Genomic DNA, 25,079 nt, shown 5'->3' with positions numbered 1-25,079 from the left:
GTGTGTTTGTTTGTAAACTTCAAATGCATTTTTCTTTCAAACCAGTGATCCATTTTCAAATTCGTTTGAACCACCGCATTGCTTACAACACTGCAATAAAATACGATCCAATATTAATATATTTTTAAAAAAATTCAACATTTGAATTGTACCATTTCAACATTTTAAATACACTATTTCAACATTTGGATATACTATTTTAATATTTTAATAAAAACGTTGATCTAGATTCTACAAAATGCTGAATTTAGTATTTCAAAATGTTGGCTATATTAGTAACATTTTGAATATAGCAGTTTAGCTTTTTATGTGAAAATGTTGAAATTATATCATTAGAAAGTTGGATTATGTTTTTTCAAGAATGTTTAGTAACTCTTTTATAATATTGTAAGTCACGTGTCATATCATTTGTTTTAAGATCATTAGAAGACCAAAAGAAGAAGAAAAATAAACAAAAGCCTTCTCCCGCTGTCCCGCTGCATGAATGCTTTGCGCCTGTGCTAGCTTGCTGATCGGCTGCATGATCATAAAAAACCCCTCTGCTGCTGCCGGTCTGCATAAAAAAAAAACTCTGAGCGCTAGTCATCAGTAACTAGTGGCTGCCGCGCGATCTGCGCGCGGGGGAAAATAATGCTATAAACAAAGGAAATGGGCTCATTTTGAAACATGATTGTGCACATATGGAAGAAATTGAGCTTAAGAAAAAAACGTATAATCAACAGTTGTTCAGTCATGGCATAGGTAGGTTTCATCTATTTGAAGTTGAAACAAAAGTTGGTAAGAGTGTCTGATCACTATATCAAACAAAAGCCACAAGCACAGATAGATGGTATAGCAGTACAACGAGGCGCGGACAGGACGGCGCATCACGAGCCAACCCTAGCAGTGCACGGTGGTCAATGGTGACCGCCGGCTATAGATGGCCATTCGGGCCACCCGGCCCAGCCCGGGCCCGCCTTGGCCCGTGTTATACAGGCCGTGCCGTGCCTGCCCACGGGCTCCTCTGGCGCCCCAGGCACGAGCCCACGGGCCACTTTCATGCCGGGCCAGCCCGAGACAACCCGGCCCAACAGCAGATGTCGGGCCGCCTGAAGCCCATCAAGGAGCAGAGGCCAGAGGCGACGAGACGATGGCGGCCGGCGCCCGGCGGCGGTGGAGCCGAGGAGGAGGCATCCGGTGGGACGGAGATGAGGAGGCGGCGGCCGGCGCCGCGGATCGGAGGAGGAGGCGGCCGATGCCGTGGATCCGGCAGCGGCGGAGCCGAGGAGGACGAGGCCGGCGGGGCAGAGACGAGGAGGCGGCCACGGGCGGGGCGGAGCCGAGGAGGCCGCGGTCGGCGGGGCGGAGACGACGAGGCAGCGGCCGGCGAGGCGGAGCCGCGGAGTGGCAACCGACTGGGACAGCGATCGGGGTGGGGAGGCGGGGCCGGCCGGGGACGACGTTCGGGACGGAGGCGACGCAGCGGCCGGGGACGCGGCGGCAGAGCGCAGGGGCGAGCGCCCGGGGCGGAGGCGAAGCAAAGGCGAGGCGACGGGGCGCTGACGCTGAGCCGCTGCGGGGGGCGGGGGACCTAGTATTTGGAGTCTGGGGTCGGCCGTGGGGGGAGCGCTCCGGCTGGGCTGTGGACTGTGGCATTGTTGGAGTTTGCGGGCTGCCTACGGGCCGGCCCACTACTTCCGTGCCGGGCCGTGTCGGCCCACGGGCGGGGGGTGCGGCCCAAACCCGGGCAGGGGTAGCGGGCTGGGCTAGCCCGTGCACGGTTTGGACCGGGTCGGGTCATGCTTGGGCTGTGCCAAAATCGCCGTGCTTGGGCTGGGCCTGTGGGCTTCAGGCTGCATGGCCATCTATACCGCCGGCGCTGCCGACGCCAGTGTCAGCTCTAATTGAAACACACATGGAGTAGAAAAGGAAATAATCAGCAAAGAGATGGAAAACAAACTGGAACAAATGGTAGTGACGCACAACGGAAAAAATATGGGACAAAGACATCAGCTTGCAACAAGAAAAAGGGAAATTTTACCGTATAAGATGGGCAGACAGTAGATACTTCCCTTGGAAGACGAACCGACCGTAGGCGAAAGGGAGAAAGGAGGAAGAAGTCTAGAGGCTAGGATCGCCTTTTTAACCTCACGAGATAAAGTACCAGAGAATTCCACCCTGTAAAGAATTGACATGTGCCCCTGCCTTTGCACCAAACCACGCACACAGCAGACACACCGGTCACTAGACACAGCAGCACGAATGAAGATTACTAGGACAGTAGCGCACTCCGCCGTTCCCAGTTCGAAATGTGAAAAAAAATATGTCTCCCTTATCCTCTTCGTCCTCCCCTCTCCCCAGAACCGCCGCCGTCGCCAACCCTCGTCCGGGCGCCGCCGCCCTGCTCGCCTTCTCCCGGCGACCCTCCGCCGTGCCCCGCCTCGTCGCCCGGGCGCCACCGCCCCACTTGCCCTCTCCTCATCTCCTCGCGAACCTCTGCCATGCCTCGCCTCCTCGCCCGGGTGAGGCCGCCGCCGCCCCTCCGCCCCGCCCCGCCCCGCCTCCTTGCCCGGGTGAGGCCGCCGCCATCCCTCCACGATGCCCCGCCTCCTCGCCCGGGCGGCGCCACCACCGCCGTCCCAGACGCCACCACCGACGGCCGGATCCGCAGCTTGCGCGCTTCCTCCTCCATGCCGCTGCCCAGATCCACCACCAGCATGCCGGGATCCACCAGGGCGGAGGCCGGCGGCGATCGGGATGGAGCGGGAGGGGGAAGGGGGGCAAGGGCCTCGGCGGACGACGGCGCCGGAGGGCGGAGCAGGCCAAATCTGCTGCCGGGACGCCGGTGGTCGGATCCCCCGCCGGCGGCGGGGCGGAGCAGATGACGGGGGTCGAGAGGTGGGGAGCCCGGGAGGCACGCGGTGGCCGACCGGCAGCGGGGGAGGAGGGCGAGGAGCAGAGGACGGCGACCGGCGGTGGGGGAGGAGGGCGAAGGGCAGAGGGCGGCGGCGGGACACGCTAGGTTTAGGGGAGGGGGCGGGGGAGGCAGGGGAGGGGAGGCTGCGCCGGGTAGGGGGGCGGGGGCGAATGGGGATGTGGGGAGGGTGGTGCGGGGGGTGTTTCGCAAAAAAAACATGGACGGCGAGTTTGAATAAAAAAAACTGAAGGGTCTATTTGCAAAAGAACCGAGGAACGGCGTGGATCAACCTCCCGTGATGGATCGGACGGCCCGCGTCGGGCTATCTCACGGAGGGGGCACATGGCAGCTCGGGGAGCACCGGCTGCTCACAGGCCGCCCTCCCCACGCCGGATAGAAGTAAGAGTACTAGGACAATAGCGCGCTCCGCCGCGCCCAGTTTCGACGCGCCGTCTCGTGCGCCCAGTTTCGACGCGCCGTCTCGTGGATACCTTTTTTTGTGGGCCGAGGCTGGGCCGAGGCGCTGCAGCCACAGCAGGTGGGCGCGGCAAATCCATGGACCGTGTCACGTTGGGCATGTCTCTCTGTGCTCCGCTGCGGCCGGCCAAATAGTTGCGCACAAAAACAGAGTCTCCAAACTTACTGCTGCATTTCGATCTTTAAGACAAAAAAATCATCTCTGAAGCAAGGTTCCAAGGGTTGAAAACATCAGAAGGAAGGCAGGGACGCAGCGAACAGCAGTACAACTGGACCAAACCATGCGGCCGCGGAACGCAGTAACATCATGCATCCATGGAACCAGGAACACGAAAAAACAAACTAAGATCAGAATCTCGCCGCATTGGGTACGAAGCGCACAGGCGAAGCATCGTCACAACATGGATGAAGAGGAAGGGGAAAATAGAGATATCAGGCAAGGAACCAGCAGTGGCGCTTGTGGATGGAGAAAGCGTAGGATTTACTCACCAGAAAGGCAAATGGGACAGGCGCACGCGACCCTTACTGGCCGACTAGAACGCTCCAGAGCACCGCTTCGCCGGGGGAGCTCTGCAGCCGCCAAAAGCCATGGCCCCCTTCCTCCGCGGCGGCGGCCGGATCGATCTGCCACGACGACACGGTTCCGCTGCCTCTTCCTCTCGGCGTTGGCCGAATCCAGCGCGGCAACATGCAGCTGTAAGGTGTTCGTCCTTGCCGGCGGCGTAGGAGGTAAGAGGCCTTACTCCATCCTCATCCTTGGATTTGCGAGATTCATGGGGTTCCTTGTGCAACGCTCGGCAGATTCGGCCACAGGAAGGTTGGAACCCGCTCTGGTCCGCCTCCACGCCCCCACCGTGCCGGCCGCCTCCACGCAATCCATGCTCCGCCGCGCCGCCCGAATCTAGAACTCACCAAACAGCGAGAAACACTGGCCGCGAGCAGGTTAAGGGCTCAGCCGCCGGTCCATCGTGCGGTGGATCCACCGCCGCTCCGCCGCCGGTCCCGCTGCATGGTGCGCCGCCGCTGCACGGCTGCTCAGAGCAGCTGCACCCTGAGCGCACCAGGTGGCCAACCCCTGACCATCTGCTCCGCTCCGCTGACCCCTCCCCTCAGCCTTTCCGCCCGCTGCCGCTGAGAGTAAGGGGAAAAGGAGGAAGAGGTAGGGGAGGAAGCCGAGGTGGGAGGCGGTGCGCAGGTGGGAGGCGGCACGATGCGGAAAGCAGGGCCCGCGTCGGGCGTCCCCCTCCAGCTGCGACACGCGGCGCTCCCGGAACGATGGAGCGCTCCCAGCGCCCCATCCCCACGGTGTATAGAGTTTAGAGTATAAGGACCAGGGTATCCTGGGGGGGTTTATTTGTACCATGTGATCTAGCCTGGAGATCTATGCATATGTCAGTTAGAGGCAGAGGAGTGGGGGACACACATGCAAATACGTAGAGCATACGATGGGACCTGTACCAATCGGAAGGGAGAGTTCTGTACGGGGAGGCGCGGGTTATGTATAATGTTGCTCTGTACCAATTCGCGGCCTGTTGTTCAAAATTCGAAAACAAAACATGGGAGGACGCTCCTACCTCCGTGATAGATCAGGGAAAAAAGCCAGCAGCGCATAGTTGGTCCTGGTCGTCGAGTTCGTTGGCATAGTCGCCAATGGCGGTTCCAAAGGAGCGGGTTCCCCTGTCCGCCGAGGTAGTTGGTACAAAGGAAACTCCGACCGCTCTATTTGCGTACGGGGCAGCGCATTGGAGAGTTGCGGAGGCGGGCATGCTGTGTGTAGGAGCAGAGGAAGGAAATTCCCCATTTCCACTACAGCCTGAAGGTGAAAGCGGCGCAAGGGGTGATTTGAGAGTTTGTTGCAGTAAAGAAGCGAATCATCGAAGGTTAGGCGCTTCTAGTTGTTCTAAATTTTGCATTGCCTGTTCCTTGTGCTTTTTTCATTTCGTTCCTTATTTCTCACGTGGATTACGATTAAGGGTTTCAGAATGGAAAAGGCTGCTGAAACTAACCCCTAAAACATCTCTGCGTGGCACTGGGTCTTTCTCTTTCTTTTTTTCCCTTTTTTTTTGTGGTCGAGCAGATATGCTGCAGGAAGCCATGATGCCTGGTTGGATGCGATGGTAGAACAATTTGATAGAAGGAAATACTTTTCAGACAGCTGGTCTGTAATAGATTTGAATGTTCGGTTGGAAAGGTAATTCTTACCAGAATGAACATTTTGATGTAATCCTTCAGTTATGTACTCTTTTACAAGTTTGGCTTTGTTGGTTCGAGTAATAAAGACTCAACCAGCTGTCTTACTGGTTGCTGCAGCGAAGATAGTGGGTTTGCAGGGGCTGAATTAGCTCAGCCTAGCGAAGCATTCGACACATACAGTTCTGCCAAAACTTATGCACTGTGAGTTAGTGCTTTCAGTTTAAGTTATAGATGGCCTGTTTATTTTATTGATGCTGTGTCATGTTAGCTTGGTTAAGTGCATCTAAAAATTCATGATCAATCAAATGTATGGAAGGACAAATTTCAAGATATTACCAGTTTAATGAGGTTTAGTTACTTGGTGGAGAGCATTACACCAACGAACCATCAAATTGGTGGAGGGCATTTTAGGGTGTTCTTCTATAGGTGCAGGGTAGAGCGGTGTAAGCATCTAGGCCCTCAAGGTATGTTTCGGTGATTAATGACAACCATTATTGTGACTAATGAGTTTGTGCAGCTTAATAAATCATTATCGCTCATTTGGTCATATGTCAAAAGAGGCCCCTCAATTTCGGTTATTCAAAAAGGCGATCTTGGCTTTTAACTTATATTTGTCAAGGCTAAGGATCTTTCTAGTCCTAAGTGTCACAAGGTTGAGAAGGACACTTAGGTTAGTATAGGTTTTATAGTTTTGTAGTGATCGCACTATTAAGAGGGGTTCATGAGTTAGTAGCTTGATCAAACTTAAGTTGGCCCTAGAAATATTACACACTCACTCAAAAACAGCAAAAGATGGTCAATAGAAGTCAACACAACTCTTGGAAGAAGAAACAATCAAAGTCACATTCGAATCCAAGTCAAAACAGCTGAAAACAAAGAAAATCAACAGCACCGGTTCTAGCATCGGAGCATCCGATGCATGGCGGAAGGACCGATGCCCTGTCAGTCCATCTTCTCTGGATGAAGGCAGAAATCAAGTTAAGCACCGGTTGAACCGACGGTTCAGAATCAAAGCACCGGTGCAATGAAAGTCCTTTGTTCCAGAGAGCATGTTTTGGTGGACTTCAACATCTCTTCAGCACCGGTTGAACCGACGGTTCAGAATCAAAGCACCGGTGCAATGAAAGTCCTTTGTTCCAGAGAGCATGTTTGGTTGACTCCAACTTCTCTTCAGCACCGGTTGAACCGACGGTTCAGAATCAAAGCACCGGTGCATTGGATGTACTTTGTTCCAGAACGCTTGTTTGAGTTGATTAGCGAACCTCTTCAGCACCGGTTGAACCGATGCCCCTACGGAGCATGCACCGGTGTAATGACGCAAGCGTAGATACTGTGTCAGAACTTCAACGGCTACTTCTTTGACACAGAGAGACCGGTTGAACCGATGCCTATATTTTCTATACCGTCGGTTCTTCCGGTGGTCACGGTTTTTCTGCAGAAAACCTCCAACGGCTATGTGACCTCCTCCACTCTATATAAGGGTACCCCCTGGTTCATTTCAGTCGCCTTTGACATCTTGAAAACCTGAGGCCACCCTTGAGAAGAAGAGAAAGAGCTTTAAGCAAAAGAGAGAAGATCTAGTGCTTAGTTTGTGCTTCAACTTTGAAGAACTCATCCTTTGCAAGTGTAGCAAGTGTGCTTGAGCTAGGGCCAACTGAGTGTAGGTCAAGTGAAGGCTTAGGAGCTTGTTACTCTTGGTGTTTGGCAGCACCTAGACGATCTTGGTGATCGAAGTGTTTCTCGCGGAGCTTGCCAAGGATTGTGGGAGCCCGGAGAAGAAGATTGTACGTGGCTTGAGCTCCACCACGCCGGGATGGTGAACGGAGACTCTTAGTGAGCGCCCAAGTCTCGGTGACATGGGAGGTGACAAGACTCTTAGTGAGTGTCACAACGTGGATTAGGAGTGTGTGCCAACACATCGACACCACGGGAAAAATCCGGTTGTCTCTTGCACTCTCTTTCTTTTCAAGCACTTACTTTCATGCTTTCTTTCATGTGCTTGACCTTAGAGATCATAGCTTAGCTCTACCTTGCTTAGTTTCATATCTTTGTTAGCTTGTGTAGTTTGCTTTGTTTAGCCGGTTGGTGAATTGAGCCTTACTAGCCTTGCATAGGTTAAGGTTGTTTTATTGCTTTAGAATTTTGAAAAAGGCCCAATTCACCCCCCTCTTGGTCCATCGATCCTTACAAGCGGGGTGAGTGATGCAGTAGAGCACAAATGTAACCAGATCAGTAGAGGTGAATGTAAAAAGTAAGAATGTATTAGATGTATACTCCAATGGATAAGCTGACATAATTTTGCTTCTGCAAAAGCTTTTATGTAGTGTGTATGAGTCATTCAATTCGCTTGTTGGCCAATATGGACATTGCAATACTAAATTTTGATTCACACGGCTGGTCTAATGGAATGTGTAATTTTTTTGCATAACATGCGTAGGCCTGAGATTGAGACACATGCAGAAACAATAGGATCGACAAATAAGGCCGCCAAAAGGTACTGGATTAGGTACTTGCTTGTTAAATCAAGTTAAATTCATATTAATTCTGTACAGACTGCAATTCCATGTTTTTTTTGGTTTCAATTAATATAGAAATGAAGGAATACGAAAGCAAGGGACATGCATAACAGATGCAGTGAAGAAGTTATGATTTGATCAGGAGGGCGATGTTGTGGAAACTCAAGGTGTTCATGATCAATGTAAACTGATAGGAAGAACCATTTCTGGCGTACGTATACGCGATGAAGATGGAATACAGTGCAAAACAAATTTGGCAATTGTTAATTTGGAGGCATCAGGAATTACCAGGTGCGCAACAAAAATTTTTTGCCTACCGCTTACCTCTGCTAGTTACGTTGAAAAAAGATCATAACCTAGAAAAGGCTAGACAATAAATGTTTGTTGTTGGTAACCACTTGCCAGGGGAACTGCTTCTGAAATTATTGATCTGAATATGGCTGCTGCTGAGGTCTCCTTATCAGTTGATGGAGTTGAACACTATCCAGATGAGGGTGCCATAAGTATAGGTACCTCACACAGAGGTACGGATGAAGGAAAGCAAGGCGTAGTGTGGAGGAAACAGTATGTTTATGTAAAATATTGATTGTTCAAATACAGATTTGTTTACCAAACCATCCATCCAATGTTTGCATTGGTGGCTCATTTAAAATAATTGGCAGGAACACCAAATCTGAAGGACCAAACTTTAGGGTTCCTAATAATAGTAAGGGGAGTGCGTTGCAGCGAGCACTTTTGAAGTTCGCTGATCGGACAACCGATTATATTATCAACCCCTGTGTTGTGACAGAATTTGATCACTGTGATGAGGCATATGAGTACTACAATTTGTATTCATGGGAGTGTGGGTTTGGAATCCGGTTGGGTAAGAAAAGGTGGTCAGAGAAGAAAGGGAAAAACAATCAACTGGATGGAACACCAGCTAGGCCAGGAATTCTACTGCAGCTGCCGGGTAAGTTATGCTTGTCTGTTATAACACAGTTGCATTGCCATATAACACATAAATGGAGGTGTTAATAAAATGTACTTGTTATCAAAGTGCTGATTCATCTGTTTGTGTGTAGGGGAGTCCCGATGCAAATGTGAAAACAAGCTCATCGAAAACCAACTGCAAAGCGATGCTTCGCTTGCACCGTACACAAGATGATGGACGGGTAGTTGTGGAGCACATTTCTGAACATAATCATCCTTTGTCACAAACCTGTGGTGAGAAAAAGCAGTGGCCATCGCATCATCATCTAGACAAGTACACCAAGGATCTGGTTCATATGTTAAGAGAGAACAACATTGGTATTACCAAGCTGTACAACATCCTTGGCGATTTCTTTGGGTGTATGCAGAACGTTCCTACAACCAAGAGATGCTTGAAAACACTGTGTCAGAAGATAAACCATGAGCAAGCAGAAGACGATATCAAGAAAACTTTGAATTTGATAAGCGAGCTTCGTAGGAATGATCCTGGTTTTATGTTTAGTGTTGATACTGATGAGGATGGTAGGATAAAGACATTAATGTGGACCAACAACCGAAGCAGAATGCAATATGAGCATTTTGGTGACATAGTCAGCTTTGACACCACATTCAAAACAAACATGTACGACATGCCATTTGGATTATTTGTTGGAGTAAACAATCATTTCCAAACTGTGTTGCTTGGCGGGGTGCTAATGACTGATGAGAAGATAGAGAGTTTCAAATGGGTCTTTCGGGAATTTGCATCACTCATGGGCGGAAAAGAACCTTCCACAATACTAACAGGTACCGTGTGTTTTCCTGTTTTGGTTAGTTGTTAGATACACTATAAAGTGTGCACTAGTTGGCATAATGCATTTTTGTGAACTTCATTCTGATGGATAACTGATTTATGTACTAGATCAATGTCGAGCGATGGAGGTGGCTATTGCAGAAGAGTGGAGGAACACTGTACATCGTTGGTGTAAGTGGCATGTACTTAAAAAGGGTGAAAGAGTGTGTGGGCACCAAATATACCAGCATTAAGGAGTTCCGCGACAAATTTCATCTCATGCTGAATGAGATGCTGACACCTGAAGAATTTGAAGGGAGCTGGCTTACTCTATTGAAAGAGTATGGGCTTGAGAACAATGCTTTTCTTGCACAAATTTATGAAACAAGGAAGAAATGGGTAAAAAGTTATTTCAAAGGAGTGTTCTGTGCAAGGATGACAAGCACCCAAAGAAGTGAAAGCGCCAACCATATGCTTAAAAATATCCTGTCACCTGCTTGCACTCTACATCAGTTTTTGAAGCAATATATGAAGATGCAATATATCAGGGATGAGGATGAAAATTATGAGGAAAGGCGCAACAAACTGGTAAGTTAGAAGTTATCACAGACATCTTTTGGCCTAACATGCAAACTTTCTAAATTTTAGATCCCTTCAATGTGTAGTTGCCAACTAATTACTGCTGCTGCAGAATGTGAAGAAAGTAACAACTGGTGGCCCTCTTATAGTTCATGCCCATAAGATATACACTCTGAAAGTATTTGGGCTTTTCTGCCAGCTCAAAGAAGAATCTGAGTTCTACCGAGCAAGTCTTTGCGAAGATGGCATCAGCCGGGGGATAGTCTTATGAGGCTTATTGAGCCTGCTCAGATCAACATTGTCCAAGAACAGAATCTGGAAAAAACAAGACCAGTTAGTAACGATGCATACTGATGAAACGAGTAAATAAAATCTTTATGAATTTCAAGTCCAAACCTGCAGGAAGTACTGGCAACCAGACAATGATGTAGCTCGCCCCTTGCTGATTATCTCACCACGGACTTTCTGTGCAGCATCAAGGACATGTCCATACACATATCGGCACCAGTTACACCTGTCTAATGTAGTAGAATTCTTCAACGCACCCCATAAATCCAAATTGACTTGATCATGCTTTACACAAGGTGCAAGAAGATGGCTGATAGCAAACACAACAAAAGCAACTTTGAAACTATCTATTTCCTGGCTAGACGATTGATCATCGAGGTGCTTCTGAAGAACATACTCAATGCCCTTGATACTTCTAGGATCGGAATCCACTAACCCTATGCTAGAATGCAGCAACTCTAGTTGTTCATCGGTAACAGAAAGGGTGGATACATCAATATCCCCACTCGGAACTCCAAGTACAATCCCAACATCGGCCTCGTGTACATAGATGTGTCTAGATGGCCCAAAAACCAAGCAACTTTCCTCACAGTCCATCTTACTGAGCAACCATGCTGAGAGCTTGAGGTTAAGCTTGCTAATGCACGGTATGTCCAGAATCCCGCCAAACCCAATTTCCCTAATAATTTCTTTTTTGAACTCACTGAGCTTGGAAACCAAGTTGAAGACAGCCTTTGGTGAACATCTGTTGGTGATGTTGGATGCAGAGGATGCTTCATCATCACTCGATTTGGGAGACGATGGAGTCACAGAGCCTCCCCCACCGGACCTTCCGGTTGGAGCAGAAGAGGACGGCCCGCCTACACGCCTAGGGTTTGGGGGGAACTCGGGAACCCACATTTCGTCACGCTCAACCACCATTTTCACCTATCCTTCCTCACCGAGAACTGTCACCTAAAAAAAGGCATTGCGAAATATATTAGGGGGCAAATGGTTGACGGTCAACTGTTTGTACCGTCCGGTACCACCCCGACAAGAAATCGGTACCTACCGGTTCATTGAGACTATTCACCCTCCGCCTATAAAAAAATAGGAAAAACCCTGACCACAACTTCAAACGGCCAACCATGACCACACGTTCAGATCTAGGAAAAGTTAAAAAAGGTGCTTTGCAGCAGACAACCATCGATCGCCGGGGAACTTTCTGTCACATCAACACTCTTCCATCAGACGCGCAGGTGCAAAATACATGGAAAAAAAACAAGAATACACGTTAATACATCACATAGTGACAAAAAACACACATCTCGGTACACAACGCTCGGTCAGGATTAAAGAACTCGCGATTGCCGGGTACTTAATCGTGTTTTCGTAGCAGAAAAAGCAATTCCAACCGTAAAAGCAATCAGATGCTCCAAAAAATTTTAGCTTACAACAAGAAAAATACAAATTTATTTTTTAGCTTACAACAAGAAAAAGACAAATTTTACCGTGCGAGATGGACGGATATATCTGGAAGACGAACCGACCGAAGGTGAAAGGGAAAAAGGAGGAAGAAGTCTAAATGTTAGGCTCGCCCTTTTAACCTCACGAGATGGAATACCAGAGAGTAACTTCCATCTTGTAAAGAATTGACACGTGCCCTCCGTCATTTCACTAAACCGCGCACACAACAAACACACTGGTCACTAGACATAGCAGCCCAATCAGTTGCAACAGTAAAAGAACAATTGGACGCTCCAAAAAATTTTCACCGACGTGGCCACCGTGGTTAGGCTCTGCGGGAGCGCACTTTTAGCTTTCAACAAAAAAAAAAGATAAATATTACCGCGTGAGATGTGCAGACCGGAGATTGGTTCCCTTATAAGACGAACCGAATGCAGGTGAAAAGTGGGAGGAAGAAATTTAAGAGTCTGTTTGGGAGGGCTCCGGCTCTCTACAAAAAGGGTGGAACCGGAGCTGGAGCAGATGGAGCTGGTTTTTTGGCTCCACCAGCTCTACCTTTTTGCAGGCAAAAGTGCTGTTTTATCTTCTTATATGCTACAGTATGAATCCGCTTCACTTTCAGAGTGTTTGATAGAACTCCAACAAAAACCATCGAGAGAGCCGGAGCGGGATCCCTTCCAAACAAATCCTAGAGGTTAGACTCGCTCTTTTAACCTCAGAAGCTAGTACCAGATAGTTCTATCCGGTAAAGAATTGACATGTGCCCCCACCCTTTTCACCAAACCACGCACACAGCATGCGGTAGAATCGAACTATAATGAGCTGTGCTTCTAGTTCTAGTATCCATATTGGGCTGTTAGTCGGGTTAAAGATACAAAGACCCATCTTTCTTCCAAAAGGTAGATAGGAACCCCGCGCTGTCGAGATCATAAAGCTGATGACAGGATGTGAAAAAATCTCGATGCCAGTGGTTGGCACCTTTATTGTTTTCGCCCCATCTCTCGATCAATCACAATCACCTGAATCACACGAAAGCTCGATTATAAGTTCCATCACATCATATGTTTAAACCTAATTAGAAGTTTCAATCATAAATTCCATCACATCATCACTCTGTTCGGCAACTCCAGCAGCCTCCAGTCCAACAGTGTTTTTCTCTCACACCGCTCCAACACCAGCTTCCAGCCACCAGCCGATCAACAGTATTTTTCTCTCACATCACATCAGCCACCAGCTCCAGCTCCAGTCCAGCGAGCAGAGTGCATATGTTTAAACATCAATTAGAAGTACTAAAAATAGATTTATTACAAATCTAATTTCATAAAACATGACTTAATCACAAGACTTAAACCTAATTACTTCATAATTTGACCACTAATTGCTACGCTAATTATGTATTAATTATACTTAATAGATTCGTCTAGAATTCTAATTGTAATTTATGCAATTATTTTTATATTAAATTGACATATGAATATTTGAATTGACAGCTACCTAAAAAATTAAACGACGTATTACTACTCCCACACGATCACTGGGGCGCTCCTGTTTACAGTTCAGGGATCGAACACGAGGTGCAGGAGCAATGTCGCTTCAGGCTCTGCACCTGGCCAGTCTGCTGCTTCTCCTCTCGCCTGATTGCCGCTGGGCACACGCCGCCGCCGGCCAGCTCATCTACAACGGCTTCAAGGGCGCGAACCTCACCCTCGACGGCGGGGCCGCGGTGACGCCGGACGGCCTCCTGGTGCTGACCAACGGCAGCATCCAGATGAAAGGCCACGCTTTCCACCCGTCCCCGCTGCCGTTCCGGGACCCGGGCGCCCCGAACCCCGCCGCCGCGCGGTCCTTCTCCACCGCCTTCGTGTTCGCCGTCTTCGGGCAGTACGCCGACCTGAGCGCCGACGGCCTGGCCTTCTTCGTCGCCGCGGACAGGGCGGTGCTGTCCACCGCGCTGCCGGGCAAGTTCCTGGGCCTCCTCAGCGACGCCGACAACGGCAACCGGAGCGCCCACATCTTCGCCGTGGAGCTGGACACGCTCTTCCACGCCGAGTTCCGCGACCCCAACAGCAACCACGTCGGCGTCGACGTCGACAGCCTGGTGTCGCGCGCGGCCGCCGACGCCGGGTACTACGACGACGCCACCGGGGAGTTCCGGAACTTGACCCTCATCAGCCGGAAGCCCATCCATGTGTGGGTGGACTACGACGGCGGCGCCGCGCGGGTCACCGTCACCATGGCCCCGCTGGGTGTGCCCAGGCCCAAGAGGCCGCTGCTGCAAACCGCCGTCGACCTCTCCGACGTGGTGTCGGGCACGGCGTACGTCGGGTTCTCGTCGGCGACGGGCGTCCTCCGCTCGCGCCACTTCGTGGTCGGCTGGAGCTTCGCGATGGACGGGCCGGCCCCGGCGCTCAACATCTCGGAGCTTCCATCCCTGCCGCCCTCGGGGCCCAAGCCCCGGTCCAAGGTACTGGAGATCGCCCTCCCTGTAGCGTCGGCGGCGCTGGTCCTCGCCGTGGGGGGCGCCGCTTACACCTGGGTGCGGCGGCGGAGCAAGTACGCCGAGGTGCGCGAGGACTGGGAGCTCCCGTTCGGGCCGCACCGGTTCTCGTACGAGGATCTGTTCCACGCCACCAGGGGGTTCAGCGGCGAGCAGCTGCTCGGCGCCGGCGGGTTCGGAAGCGTGTACAGGGGCGTCCTCCGCAAGACCGGCACGGAGGTGGCCGTGAAGAAGGTGTCGTCGCCGGCGCCGCACGAGCCGTCCAAGCAGCAGGGGATGCGGGCGTTCGTCGCCGAGGTCGCGAGCCTGGGACGGCTGAGGCATCGCAACCTCGTGCAGCTGCTCGGCTACTGCCGGCGCAGAGGCGAGCTTCTCCTGGTCTACAACTACATGCCGAACGGCAGCCTCGACAAGCACCTGCACGACCGGAGCAAGGGCGCCGCCCTGAACTGGCCTCAGCGGCTCCACATCATCAGAGGAGTCGCCTCCGCGTTGCTGTACCTGCACGAGGACTGGGAGCGAGTCGTCGTCCACCGGGACGTCAAGGCGAGCAACGTGCTCCTCGACAGCGAGATGAACGGGCGGCTAGGAGACTTCGGTCTCGCGAGGCTCTACGATCACGGGGCAGACGCGCACACCACGCATGTGGTGGGCACCATAGGGTACCTCGCCCCGGAGCTAGGCCACACCGGCAAGCCGACTCCGGCAACCGACGTCTTCGCCTTCGGGGCGTTCCTTCTGGAGATCACCTGCGGACGAAGGCCCGTTGAGGAAGACGATCACCAGGACGGCGGCAGCAACCGTGTCATGCTCGCTGACAGGGTGGTTGAGCAATGGCGCAAGGGTTCGATCACCAGCGTCGTGGATGCGAGGATGGATCCGGATGGGTGTGATCCCGAAGAGGTCTCTCTTGTGTTGAAGCTTGGGCTGCTATGCTCGCATCCGTTATCCCATGGGAGGCCAACCATGAGGCAGGTTGTGCAGTACCTCGACGGCAATACGGTTCTTCCAGACTTGTCACCTGCAGCTTACTTGGGCTTCACCGAAATGGAGGAGCGAATGTGCCGCAGGGAGTTAGGCCAGATTGCGACGTCCACGAGCATGGGTACTACTGTTTCTGGTCTCTCGGGAGGAAGATGATGATAATGTAATGTTCTTTATGAGGGAGACTCTGCGTCTCGGGCTCTCAGCTAGGGAGTGTAACTGTTAGTTCTTCTCTTTGCGTTGTCGTAGTAGTAGTACCTGATAACAAACACAGTTGCTGCCTCCGTGCCAGTCACATGGAACGTGGTACGGTGCCCACGTTCCCGGATACATTTCCGTTCCAATAGCGTTAAAATCAGTCTTAAATAACGTACCATGTATAATGTTCCGGATGCTGAATATGCGGTCGACCGTGAGTTTCCAAACTCACGGTCGACGTGCGCGGCGCGCTGCTTTGCATTTATCTTTCCCGGCCCGTCGCGCGCCTGGCCCATCGGCCCATATTATTTACGGTCGATCACGTGTCTCGCACAGCTCCTCCTCCTCCTTCCACCCACCAGTCAACCTTATCTCTTTGTCATTTCCAATTTTCTTTCACCCAGCCTTTCTCCTCTCCTCTCTCGGTCTCCAGACAATTCCAATCCTTCGTCCGCTAGCCACCTGGGCAGCTTGGAGCGGCGGCAGAAGGGGCGGGGCCAACCTCCGGCGACCCGCGGCTTGAGTGAGGTGACAAGAAGTGAGGCGTCATGAGCAATCTTGGAGCGGCGGATCCGTGTGGCATCTCGTCGGAGCACCAGATTCGAGCGGGCACAGCCGAGCTCTGGAGCCGTATATCCCTTTGAGTACTAGAGGCCGCGATGTTGTGTGAGGCGCGCCGCCGGCATGGTAGCGCGGCGCCGGCCGGCGGGGGAGGCACGGCGGAGCTCCCTAGGTTTGATTTTTTTGTCGCAAAATTTTTTTCTAAAATTTTTCCACTGCAAAATTTTTTTCTCTTGAAGGTTCCCTGTTTCCTATTTTTTTCAAAAAAATTTCTGCTCTCCAATTTTTTTTTGATTTTCCATCTTAATTTTTTTTCTCAAAATTTTCTCTCTAAAAATTTTCTCGTCAAAATTTTCTGTCTTTTTATTTTCTTTGAAAAAATTTCTTGAAATCAGAAAACGACAAAAAACTTACTAAAATAGGAAAAAAACGAACGGTCGGAAAATCGACCGTACGGAGCTCCTCCGTACGGTTGAGCGTAAAATAGCCACACCCTATAATGTTCCACCTTCCTCGATCCATCGATCCGAGAACTTTTGTGACTGTGCTCCGTGCCCGTGCACGAGCTGAAGAATGTACCAGCTTACTCAACGTCTCAGTGTTTGCTTAGCGAATACATATTGCCCTGATAAAAGCTGACAAAAAAAAGTTAACAATAGTATGATGGGCATCTTTAAAATTGAAATCAAGCCTTTGCACACCAAGTAAATCAAGCCTTAGTAACACGGTAGCACTTAAATGCATGGTGACACCAGATATGTTCTATGAAATACCTGTCCTTTATAGTTTTATTCGTCAAACAGGGTTTACCTTTTCGTTTTTTTTCCGAATCCCGCCATTTGCCGGAAACGAAATTTCGGCCGAAATTTCGCCGAATTTCGCTAATTCCGAACGGAAAGAGAATTCAAATTCAAAAAACGAAATTTCGGTGAATTCCGACCGAAATTTCGGTGATTTCGACCGAAATTTCGGTGATTTCGACCGGAAAATGATGTCCGTTGTGATTTTCGTACTGTTCCTGAGGTCAAATGAAAAACTTTTGAATACCAACTTTGTTCAGTTTTTCGAGATCTACAACTTTTGTTTCAGGAACTTTTTCATTTGAGCAATGGTTTGAAAGTTATTTAATTATTTCAAAAACTACCAATTAAAAGTCTTGTCATTTCTTGTGACAACTTTCATTTTCTCTCTTAGGCCTCGACTGGACTTTTATTATTCTTGTTATGGCGGATATTCCTATAAATTTTTAGGGACATTAGTTGATCCAATTGAAAGTTGTTTTAAATCCAGGACAAACATGATTTGAATTGGTTATCAATTCATGTGACAGTGTTTGAATTTTTTGTTTGATTCAATTTGTATAGAGAATTGTTAAAGCATTCTGAAAGGTGTGTTTTCCGGCAGTTTTCCAACGGAAAGTTTTTCCCTGCTCTATAGATGGTGACAATTCTCTTGTGGCCTAAGATTTTGGTCACATGCATGCTGTGGATGCAAGAATTTGACCTTCTCTTCTTATCCTCGGGACTGGAATGGCGTCGGAGGAAATTCACTGGAATAAGGTTACAGTCACCGACCTACTATTGCAATGCAAAGCTTTCTTCCACGAAGTGGGGGCAGATCAAAGGCCACAACTGACTTAATCTGCAGTTGCCAATGGAATTTAACACGTATCAGCAATGGCCACAACTTCAAAAAAAAAAACTCCCAAGTCTCCACAGTTACCGGCTACAAAGCTAGAAGAAGAGCCAGATCGAGGGCCTAGTTAAGAATAATAGACTACAGCAGACAGAGGGCTTTAGCTGCCATCTCATTCGATCTCACCGCTACATACAAAAGAAAAGAGCTGCTAGATGATAATATAAAAGCAGATGCAAAAGGCAAAAGCGAAGCAAGATTGACGACGAGCCTAATTGGACAGCACGAGGAAACCAGATCTACTAGTCTACTGATGAGAGTATAGTCCACCCGGGCCGGCGATGGATCATCATCCTAGTTGTAGGTATGCATATGAAATTGAATAGGTACCTCACCAATATCATGATAAACCAAAGTCTAGTTGAAGTCGAGGGGGGAAAACAAATTTTTGCACATGAAATGACGAGTCATTCAAATTACGGTTTCAAATGTTAATTTTAGCCTAGCAAATGATTTTAGATTTGAGTGTGTTCTAGTCCTATTTGCTTAGAAAAACACCTAGTTTTTTATCATATTTTTTACATATTTTTTTACAAATTTTTTTGAATTTTTGAATTTTGAAACGAAATTTACCGAAATTTCACTTCCCGGTAACTACCGAAAACGAAAAAAATACCGAAATTTCGCCGAAATTTCACCGAAATTTTGAACCCTGTCGTCAAATACGCATGAGGATTGCATATCTTTGCATTAAGATGGAAAGAAAATTTAGTATAACGCGCGGTACAAGCATGGTTAACTCATGAACGTGTGATTGCAACCTCGTGATCAACCAAGACAAGAAAGATTTCCTTGTGGTGATTAGCCGATTCCTTGTGGTTAACTCATGAACGTGTGGTGACAACCAAGAAAGAATTACTCGAGAACTAGGGAATGTCATACCTGTCCTTATCTCTGTGTGCATCAGAAGAATGGCGTCGACCACATTGAAGGGGTGGTGGAAAAAATGCAACATAAGAACTTTTAATCACATCTCGAAGTCAGTAGAGGAAGTGACTTTTCTAGCAAAAGAAGACTTCCAGCGGTTCAGTTTAGCCTTTTCTTTTCCCAACACTCCTGGTCATGCCTACCTGGTCAAAATGTCATACCGATACTCTGACAGAACATAGACATAGTCATCTATTATAGGGTTTCTAGCCGCATGCGCGAGGACTAAACTTGAGCACACTAACTCAAGAGCCCCGTTAAAAAATAAAAACTATAAAATGTAAATTAAATCAAGTATTCTTCATCTGTTTAGAGCAAGTATTATAGCAGGTTGCAAGCAGACTAAATCCTACATGGAGGAAAGAGAGGAGAAAGAGAGGAGAAGAGAGAGAATAAAGTGGGCGCTTCACTCACCACCCGCTGAAATAGGCGGATTCCTCTATGCTCGTGGGTCCGGATAGGAGGCAAAAGCTGGCTCCCAGCCTGCTGCGAGCGCAGAGCGGACGCAGAGCGAGCGCTCTCAGCCGACCCGCGGGCTGCGTTGTTAGCCTTGCTCTTATGACAATTGATACTGTAGAAGTCCTTAATCTTGATGTCCAAATTCTCGACACGTATTTCAATGCAAATTGAGGGTCTTCTTTTATATTTCATATGCGACATAACCAATAAATAGTATTTTCTTCAAAACATATATTAATCACGTACGATTGTCATTAATCACCAAAACTTATCATATGCATCTATCGGTCTATATGCTTACGAAGAATTCCTCGTGGCGATTACTCGAGAACTAGACAATGACATATATGTCCTTATCTCTCTGTGTGTATCAGGTTTCCATCTCTCTAGCGCTCTAACTTTCAAAACACCCATCCAACCCGTTCCATACGTTACAAAGAGTCACCTAGGTCTGGGTCTACCATGATGCAACGTAATTCATTGCATGAGTGTGATGGCGTGGAAAAAGCATGACAAGGACAACACCGATAGTGCGTTAACATTAATTAACTCATCAAGTTGGGAATTATTTTATACTGGATAATCTCATATTATTCAAAATTATTTATATTTATTCACACACATCAAGTCTCAAGTAAACTTATTTCGGTCCATCAAGTTTCTGAGGAAATATGCAACAAAAAATGTGCCACGTTAAAAAAAAAAGAGTCTGCCCACGAGGAAAGTGCATAAGGAGGAGACTTATTAGTCGTCAGTGGGGTCAGTCACTGCGTTCGGCTGCTCATCTCCCCTCCAGCGCTATAGTATTTTCCTCTCACACCACTCCAGCCACCAGCTCCAGCCAGCGCTACAGTATTTTTCTCTCACACCATTCCAGCTCCAGCCTGCTGAACGCAGTGAGTACTTGTGACTGGTGCTGACTTGTTATGAGAGAAACGCTGGCTGATTGGTGGCTGGTAGCTGGTGTTGATTTGATGTGAGAGAAAAGCACTGCTGGTTGGTAGACTGACAAGCGCCAGCCGAACAGAATAAGGTGTTCTTTCATCACCACCAAATTAAATATAGGATCAATGACACATGACCTACCACACAGCGGAGGAAATTTGGGTATGTGGAAGCACTTTTTTGGATCGAGGGAGTACTCTTTAGTCCTAACACTTGACTCTTGCAACAATAGAAATGCTTCACTTGTTCTATTTTTTGACGATATCCAACTATATAAATCCTGTTGCCTACCTTGTAAAACGTCGCACTGACAGAACAGAGACATAACCATCTATGATAAGGTTGCTGGCAGAAAGGTTGGATTCGTTTATATGCCGTGTCAGTTAAGGTATCAAACACATGCCGCATGCGGCACGGGCGTGGACTTGGTCACATGTTAGTTGCCCAGCAGCAGCATCCTATTTGCTCCATCCATATACACACTTCCTTCCCTGTGTCCTTCAAGCTAGTAGTGAGCAGTGACTCCGAGTGCTCCCTCTCATCCCCCGCACCAACTACACCAAAGTCTCTCTCTCTCTCTCTCTCTCTCTCTCTCTCTCTCTCTCTCTCTCTCTCTCTCTCTCTCTCTCTCTCTGACCAGACATAAAAAACTTCATGTATTAGCCACCGATCGCATATGTCTTGGGAGAAGTGAGTAGTGAGTTGTCGCTAAACTCAGTGGGCATCAAGGCAACAAAGCAAGTGACCAAGTAAAATTATGCTTCCTCTGTTTGTATCCCTGATCGTCTTGCTCCTCCAGCCGAGTCATGCAGCCTCTTCCACCGCCGCCGACGAGTTTGTCTACCAGGGCTTCGCCTCGGCGAACCTTGCTCTCGACGGCCTCGCCGTCGTGACGCCCGGCGGGCTCCTCGCGCTCACCAACGCCACGAACCAGGCGAAATCCCACGCCTTCCACCCCACTCCTCTGCGGTTCCTGAACACGTCCGCATCGACGGCGGTGGCGCGGTCCTTCTCGACGTGCTTCGTCTTCTCCATCGTGTCCAGCTACGACGGGCTGAGCGACCACGGCCTCGCCTTGGTGGTCGCCCCGACCACGGACTTCTCCACGGCGAACGCCGGCCAGTTCCTGGGCCTCCTCAACGCCACGAACGGCACGGCGAGCCACCGCGTCCTGGCGGTCGAGCTCGACACCATCATGAACCCCGACTTCCAAGACATCGACAGCAACCACGTCGGCATCGACGTCAACAGCCTCAAGTCGGAGCAGGCCCGGACGGCCGGCTACTACGACGGTGGCGTCTTCCAAGAACTGAAGCTCAACAGCCACAAGCCGATGCAGGTGTGGGTGGACTACGACGGCGAGGCCGGGCAGCTCAACGTGACGCTGTCTCCGGTCAAGGTGCCAAAGCCTCAGAGACCACTTCTCTCCAGGGCCGTTGATCTCTCCACCCTCATGGCGGATCCAATGTACATCGGCTTCTCGTCGGCGACCGGCGTCGTGCCCACGCACCACTATGTGCTCGGGTGGAGCTTCCGCATGGACGGGCCAGCTCCCCCCATCGACTTCTCCAAGCTCCCCACCCTGCCGCGCCTGGGTCCCAAGCCCCGGTCCAAGGTCCTCGTCGCCGTGCTGCCGCTCGCCACCGCCTTGCTCGTCGCCGCCGTGCTGGCCGCCGTCTTCCTGGCCATACAGAGGAGGCGCCGGTACGCCGAGGTGCGGGAAGATTGGGAGGAAGAGTTCGGGCCGCACCGGTTCTCGTACAGAGATCTGTTCCGTGCCACCGATGGCTTCAAGGACAGGAACTTCCTCGGCGTCGGAGGGTTCGGGAGAGTCTACAAGGGGGTGCTTCCAGCATCCGGTCAGGAGATCGCGGTGAAGATGGTCTCGCACGATTCACGGCAGGGCGTGAGGGAGTTCGTCGCCGAGGTGGTGAGCATCGGCCGTCTCCGGCACCGGAACCTCGTGCAGCTGCTCGGCTACTGCCGGCGCGAAGGCGAGCTTCTCCTGGTCTACGACTACATGGAGAACGGCAGCCTCGACAGGTACCTGCACGACAAGCACGCGCCCACTCTCTCTTGGCACGAGAGGTTCCGGATCATCAAGGGCGTCGCGACGGGGCTCCTCTACCTGCACGAGGACTGGGAGCAGGTCGTCATCCACCGAGACGTGAAGCCGAGCAACGTGCTCCTGGACGCCGGGATGAACGCGAGGCTCGGCGACTTCGGGCTGGCCAGGTTGTACGACCACGGCACGGTGCCTCAGAGCACTCATGTGGTCGGGACCATAGGGTACCTTGCGCCGGAGCTCATGCGCATGGGGAAGGTGACGCCTTCCACCGACGTGTTCGCGTTCGGCGTGTTCCTCCTGGAGGTTGCTTGCGCGCTGAGGCCGATCGGCCCTAGCAGCGGCGGCGGCGACGACGACGGCGGCCGGGTTGCGCTGGTGGACTGGGTCATGGGGCACCACCTCGGCGGTTCGATCCTCGACGCCGTCGACCCGAGGCTCGTCGGAGAGTACGAGGCGGAGGAGGCGACCCTTGTGCTGAAGCTGGGCCTGATGTGCGCGCACCCATCGGCCAGTTTGAGGCCGAGCATGAGAAGCATCATGCAGTGCTTGGACTCCGGCGGATCAGTTCCTGATCCGTCGCATGGGTACACGAGCTATAGCACGATGACGGCGCTGATGCAGAATGATGGCTTTGACTCGTTTGTCATGTCATCCACGAACCCATCATCCACGGATGGTGCGTCCTATGTGACTGAACTCTCAGGGGGGAGATGATCCTTACTTGAACGAGCTGACGATGAGCTACTGGATGGCCTCATAGCCACACAATCGTGTGACTTTAATTTCCACCGTTTTTTTAGCTTACCGTGTTTCACCTCCCTGGATTAGTGTGATTTTAAGATAAATATGTTATTTGCATACCACATGATTTTTTATATTGCTTAACTTACTCAAGCATTTCACCAGACAGTGGTCAGCTGCTGTGTTTCTTTCCTTGCATTAACGAACAAAAGAATTCATTATTTTCCTCCTCCGTCCATTTTAGATCCAATGGCTCTAGAAATTTGAGTGAGGAGAGACTCTATTTCACTTAAGTGACCAATAGATACTCCCCTTTAATTATGGTGGAAATTCTATGTAGTATCCGAAATTTTGTCTGCTGATCATTAGAAGAACCAACCATCGAGTGATTAGGACATCCAGCTACATGAACCTCTGATGCCCTCAAAAAATAAAAAAGAACATGAACCTCTGATGCAAAAAAAAAAGAAACTGTATGTTGGGGGGACAGAAACTGAAAAGAGCTGCGGGCCAAATAATGGGCCGGTCTGTAGCAGGCCAGGCTTTCCCCTCTTTGGCGTTGGGCCACAGCGCGTCACTTCTTCTTCTTCGTTAGGCTGCCCGATGATGGTGCGTGCGGTCCTTGCATTTTTTTTACCGGGCTTGATCTGGATTTTAGGGGGGGGGGGGGGGGGGGGGGGATAACCCGTCCGAATATCCATGTTGACTATGTATCGCGCTGCATTTCAAGGATCCATCGCCTAAAGGCAGTTTATGGGCAGCCGCGATTAATTTCAGCCCAATAATACTTTCATTGCTCCATTTGGATTGTATTTTTATTAGCCCATCCTGCTACTGCATGTATTTTAGTATACATGCAACATGCGGAGTTATTTGTTTCTTCTATTATACAAAACAGATTATTTTTCTTTCATCTTTTCTTCCGTTATTTGTTTTCTCTCTTTTTCAAATATTTTTTCTTCTATTTTTTTATCCTTTTTTATTCTCAATTTTCTTCCTTGTATTTTATATTGATTTTTTATTACATTTTTTATTTCTTTTCTTCAGTTATTTTGTATCCTTATTTTTTTAAAGTTCTTAGTTATTTATTTTATTTTTAAATTTTTAATAGAAAATTATATATCCTAGCACTACAACATTTAGTACTTAGTATATTTTTTCACATGCATATTTATCTTCATGTAAAATTATTTTTCTGTGTGTAGCTATACTTTTTTTTTGTTTCGGACTTTCATGCATGTGGGTGACATCATTGTCATTATTATCCACTTCTGCATGCATGCAATCTCTCCTCCTTAGCTATTAAGAGTGTGTTTAGGCCTGTTAATGGATTGGGTTGAAATGGGTTTTATGGGGTGGGTTTTGAAATGAAGTGTGTTTGGATGAGTTAAAATGTGTTGTATTAGTTAATGGGGTGGGTCGGGGCGGGTTCTATATAAATGCGGGTTGGGGTGGGTTGAAATGGATACTTTTTACAAAATAATATAACTATATATAAATGTGGGTCCCACGTGAGAGCTGGACTCTGAAATTAAAACCACGTGTTTATATCAGAAAATTTTATCGAAATTGATTGAATTTTGTTGGAGATGACTCAGTACGACTGGCAGCTATTTTGTGCAAAGCAGTGTGGCTAGAACTACCTGTGGGCCCCACATGAAGAGCCGGACCCTGGAATTAAAACCTCGCGTTCACACTATAAAATTTTATCGAAATTGACTGAAATTTGTTGGAGATGACTCAGTACAACTGGCAGCTACTCTGTGCAAAGCAGCGTGGCTAGAACTACACGTGGGCTCCACATCAAGAGCCGGACCCTAGAATTAAAATCTCGCGTTCACACTATAAAATTTTATTGAAATTGA

At 49.4% G+C, this 25,079-nt stretch overlaps 1 protein-coding gene and 1 pseudogene across 1 annotated transcript; one reads left to right on the top strand and one right to left on the bottom strand.

The window, feature by feature from the left end:
- Nucleotides 1-10,389: 10,389 nt before the first annotated feature.
- LOC120658395 lies at nucleotides 10,390-11,623 on the bottom strand. Its single transcript, XM_039936668.1, has 2 exons — nucleotides 10,802-11,623; nucleotides 10,390-10,688 (listed from the first exon to the last, which is right to left on the bottom strand). Exons 1-2 carry the CDS (start codon nucleotides 11,612-11,614, stop codon nucleotides 10,680-10,682), a joined length of 822 nt encoding a protein of 273 aa, XP_039792602.1. The 5' UTR covers nucleotides 11,615-11,623; the 3' UTR covers nucleotides 10,390-10,679.
- Nucleotides 11,624-13,674: 2,051 nt separating this feature from the next.
- LOC120662812 lies at nucleotides 13,675-23,159 on the top strand (annotated as a pseudogene).
- Nucleotides 23,160-25,079: the final 1,920 nt, after the last annotated feature.

The sequence above is a fragment of the Panicum virgatum genome, chromosome 2N (assembly GCF_016808335.1).
Source record: "Panicum virgatum strain AP13 chromosome 2N, P.virgatum_v5, whole genome shotgun sequence".
In the NCBI taxonomy this organism is placed as follows: Eukaryota; Viridiplantae; Streptophyta; class Magnoliopsida; order Poales; family Poaceae; genus Panicum; species Panicum virgatum.
This window is presented reverse-complemented; position numbering and strand designations above follow the sequence as displayed.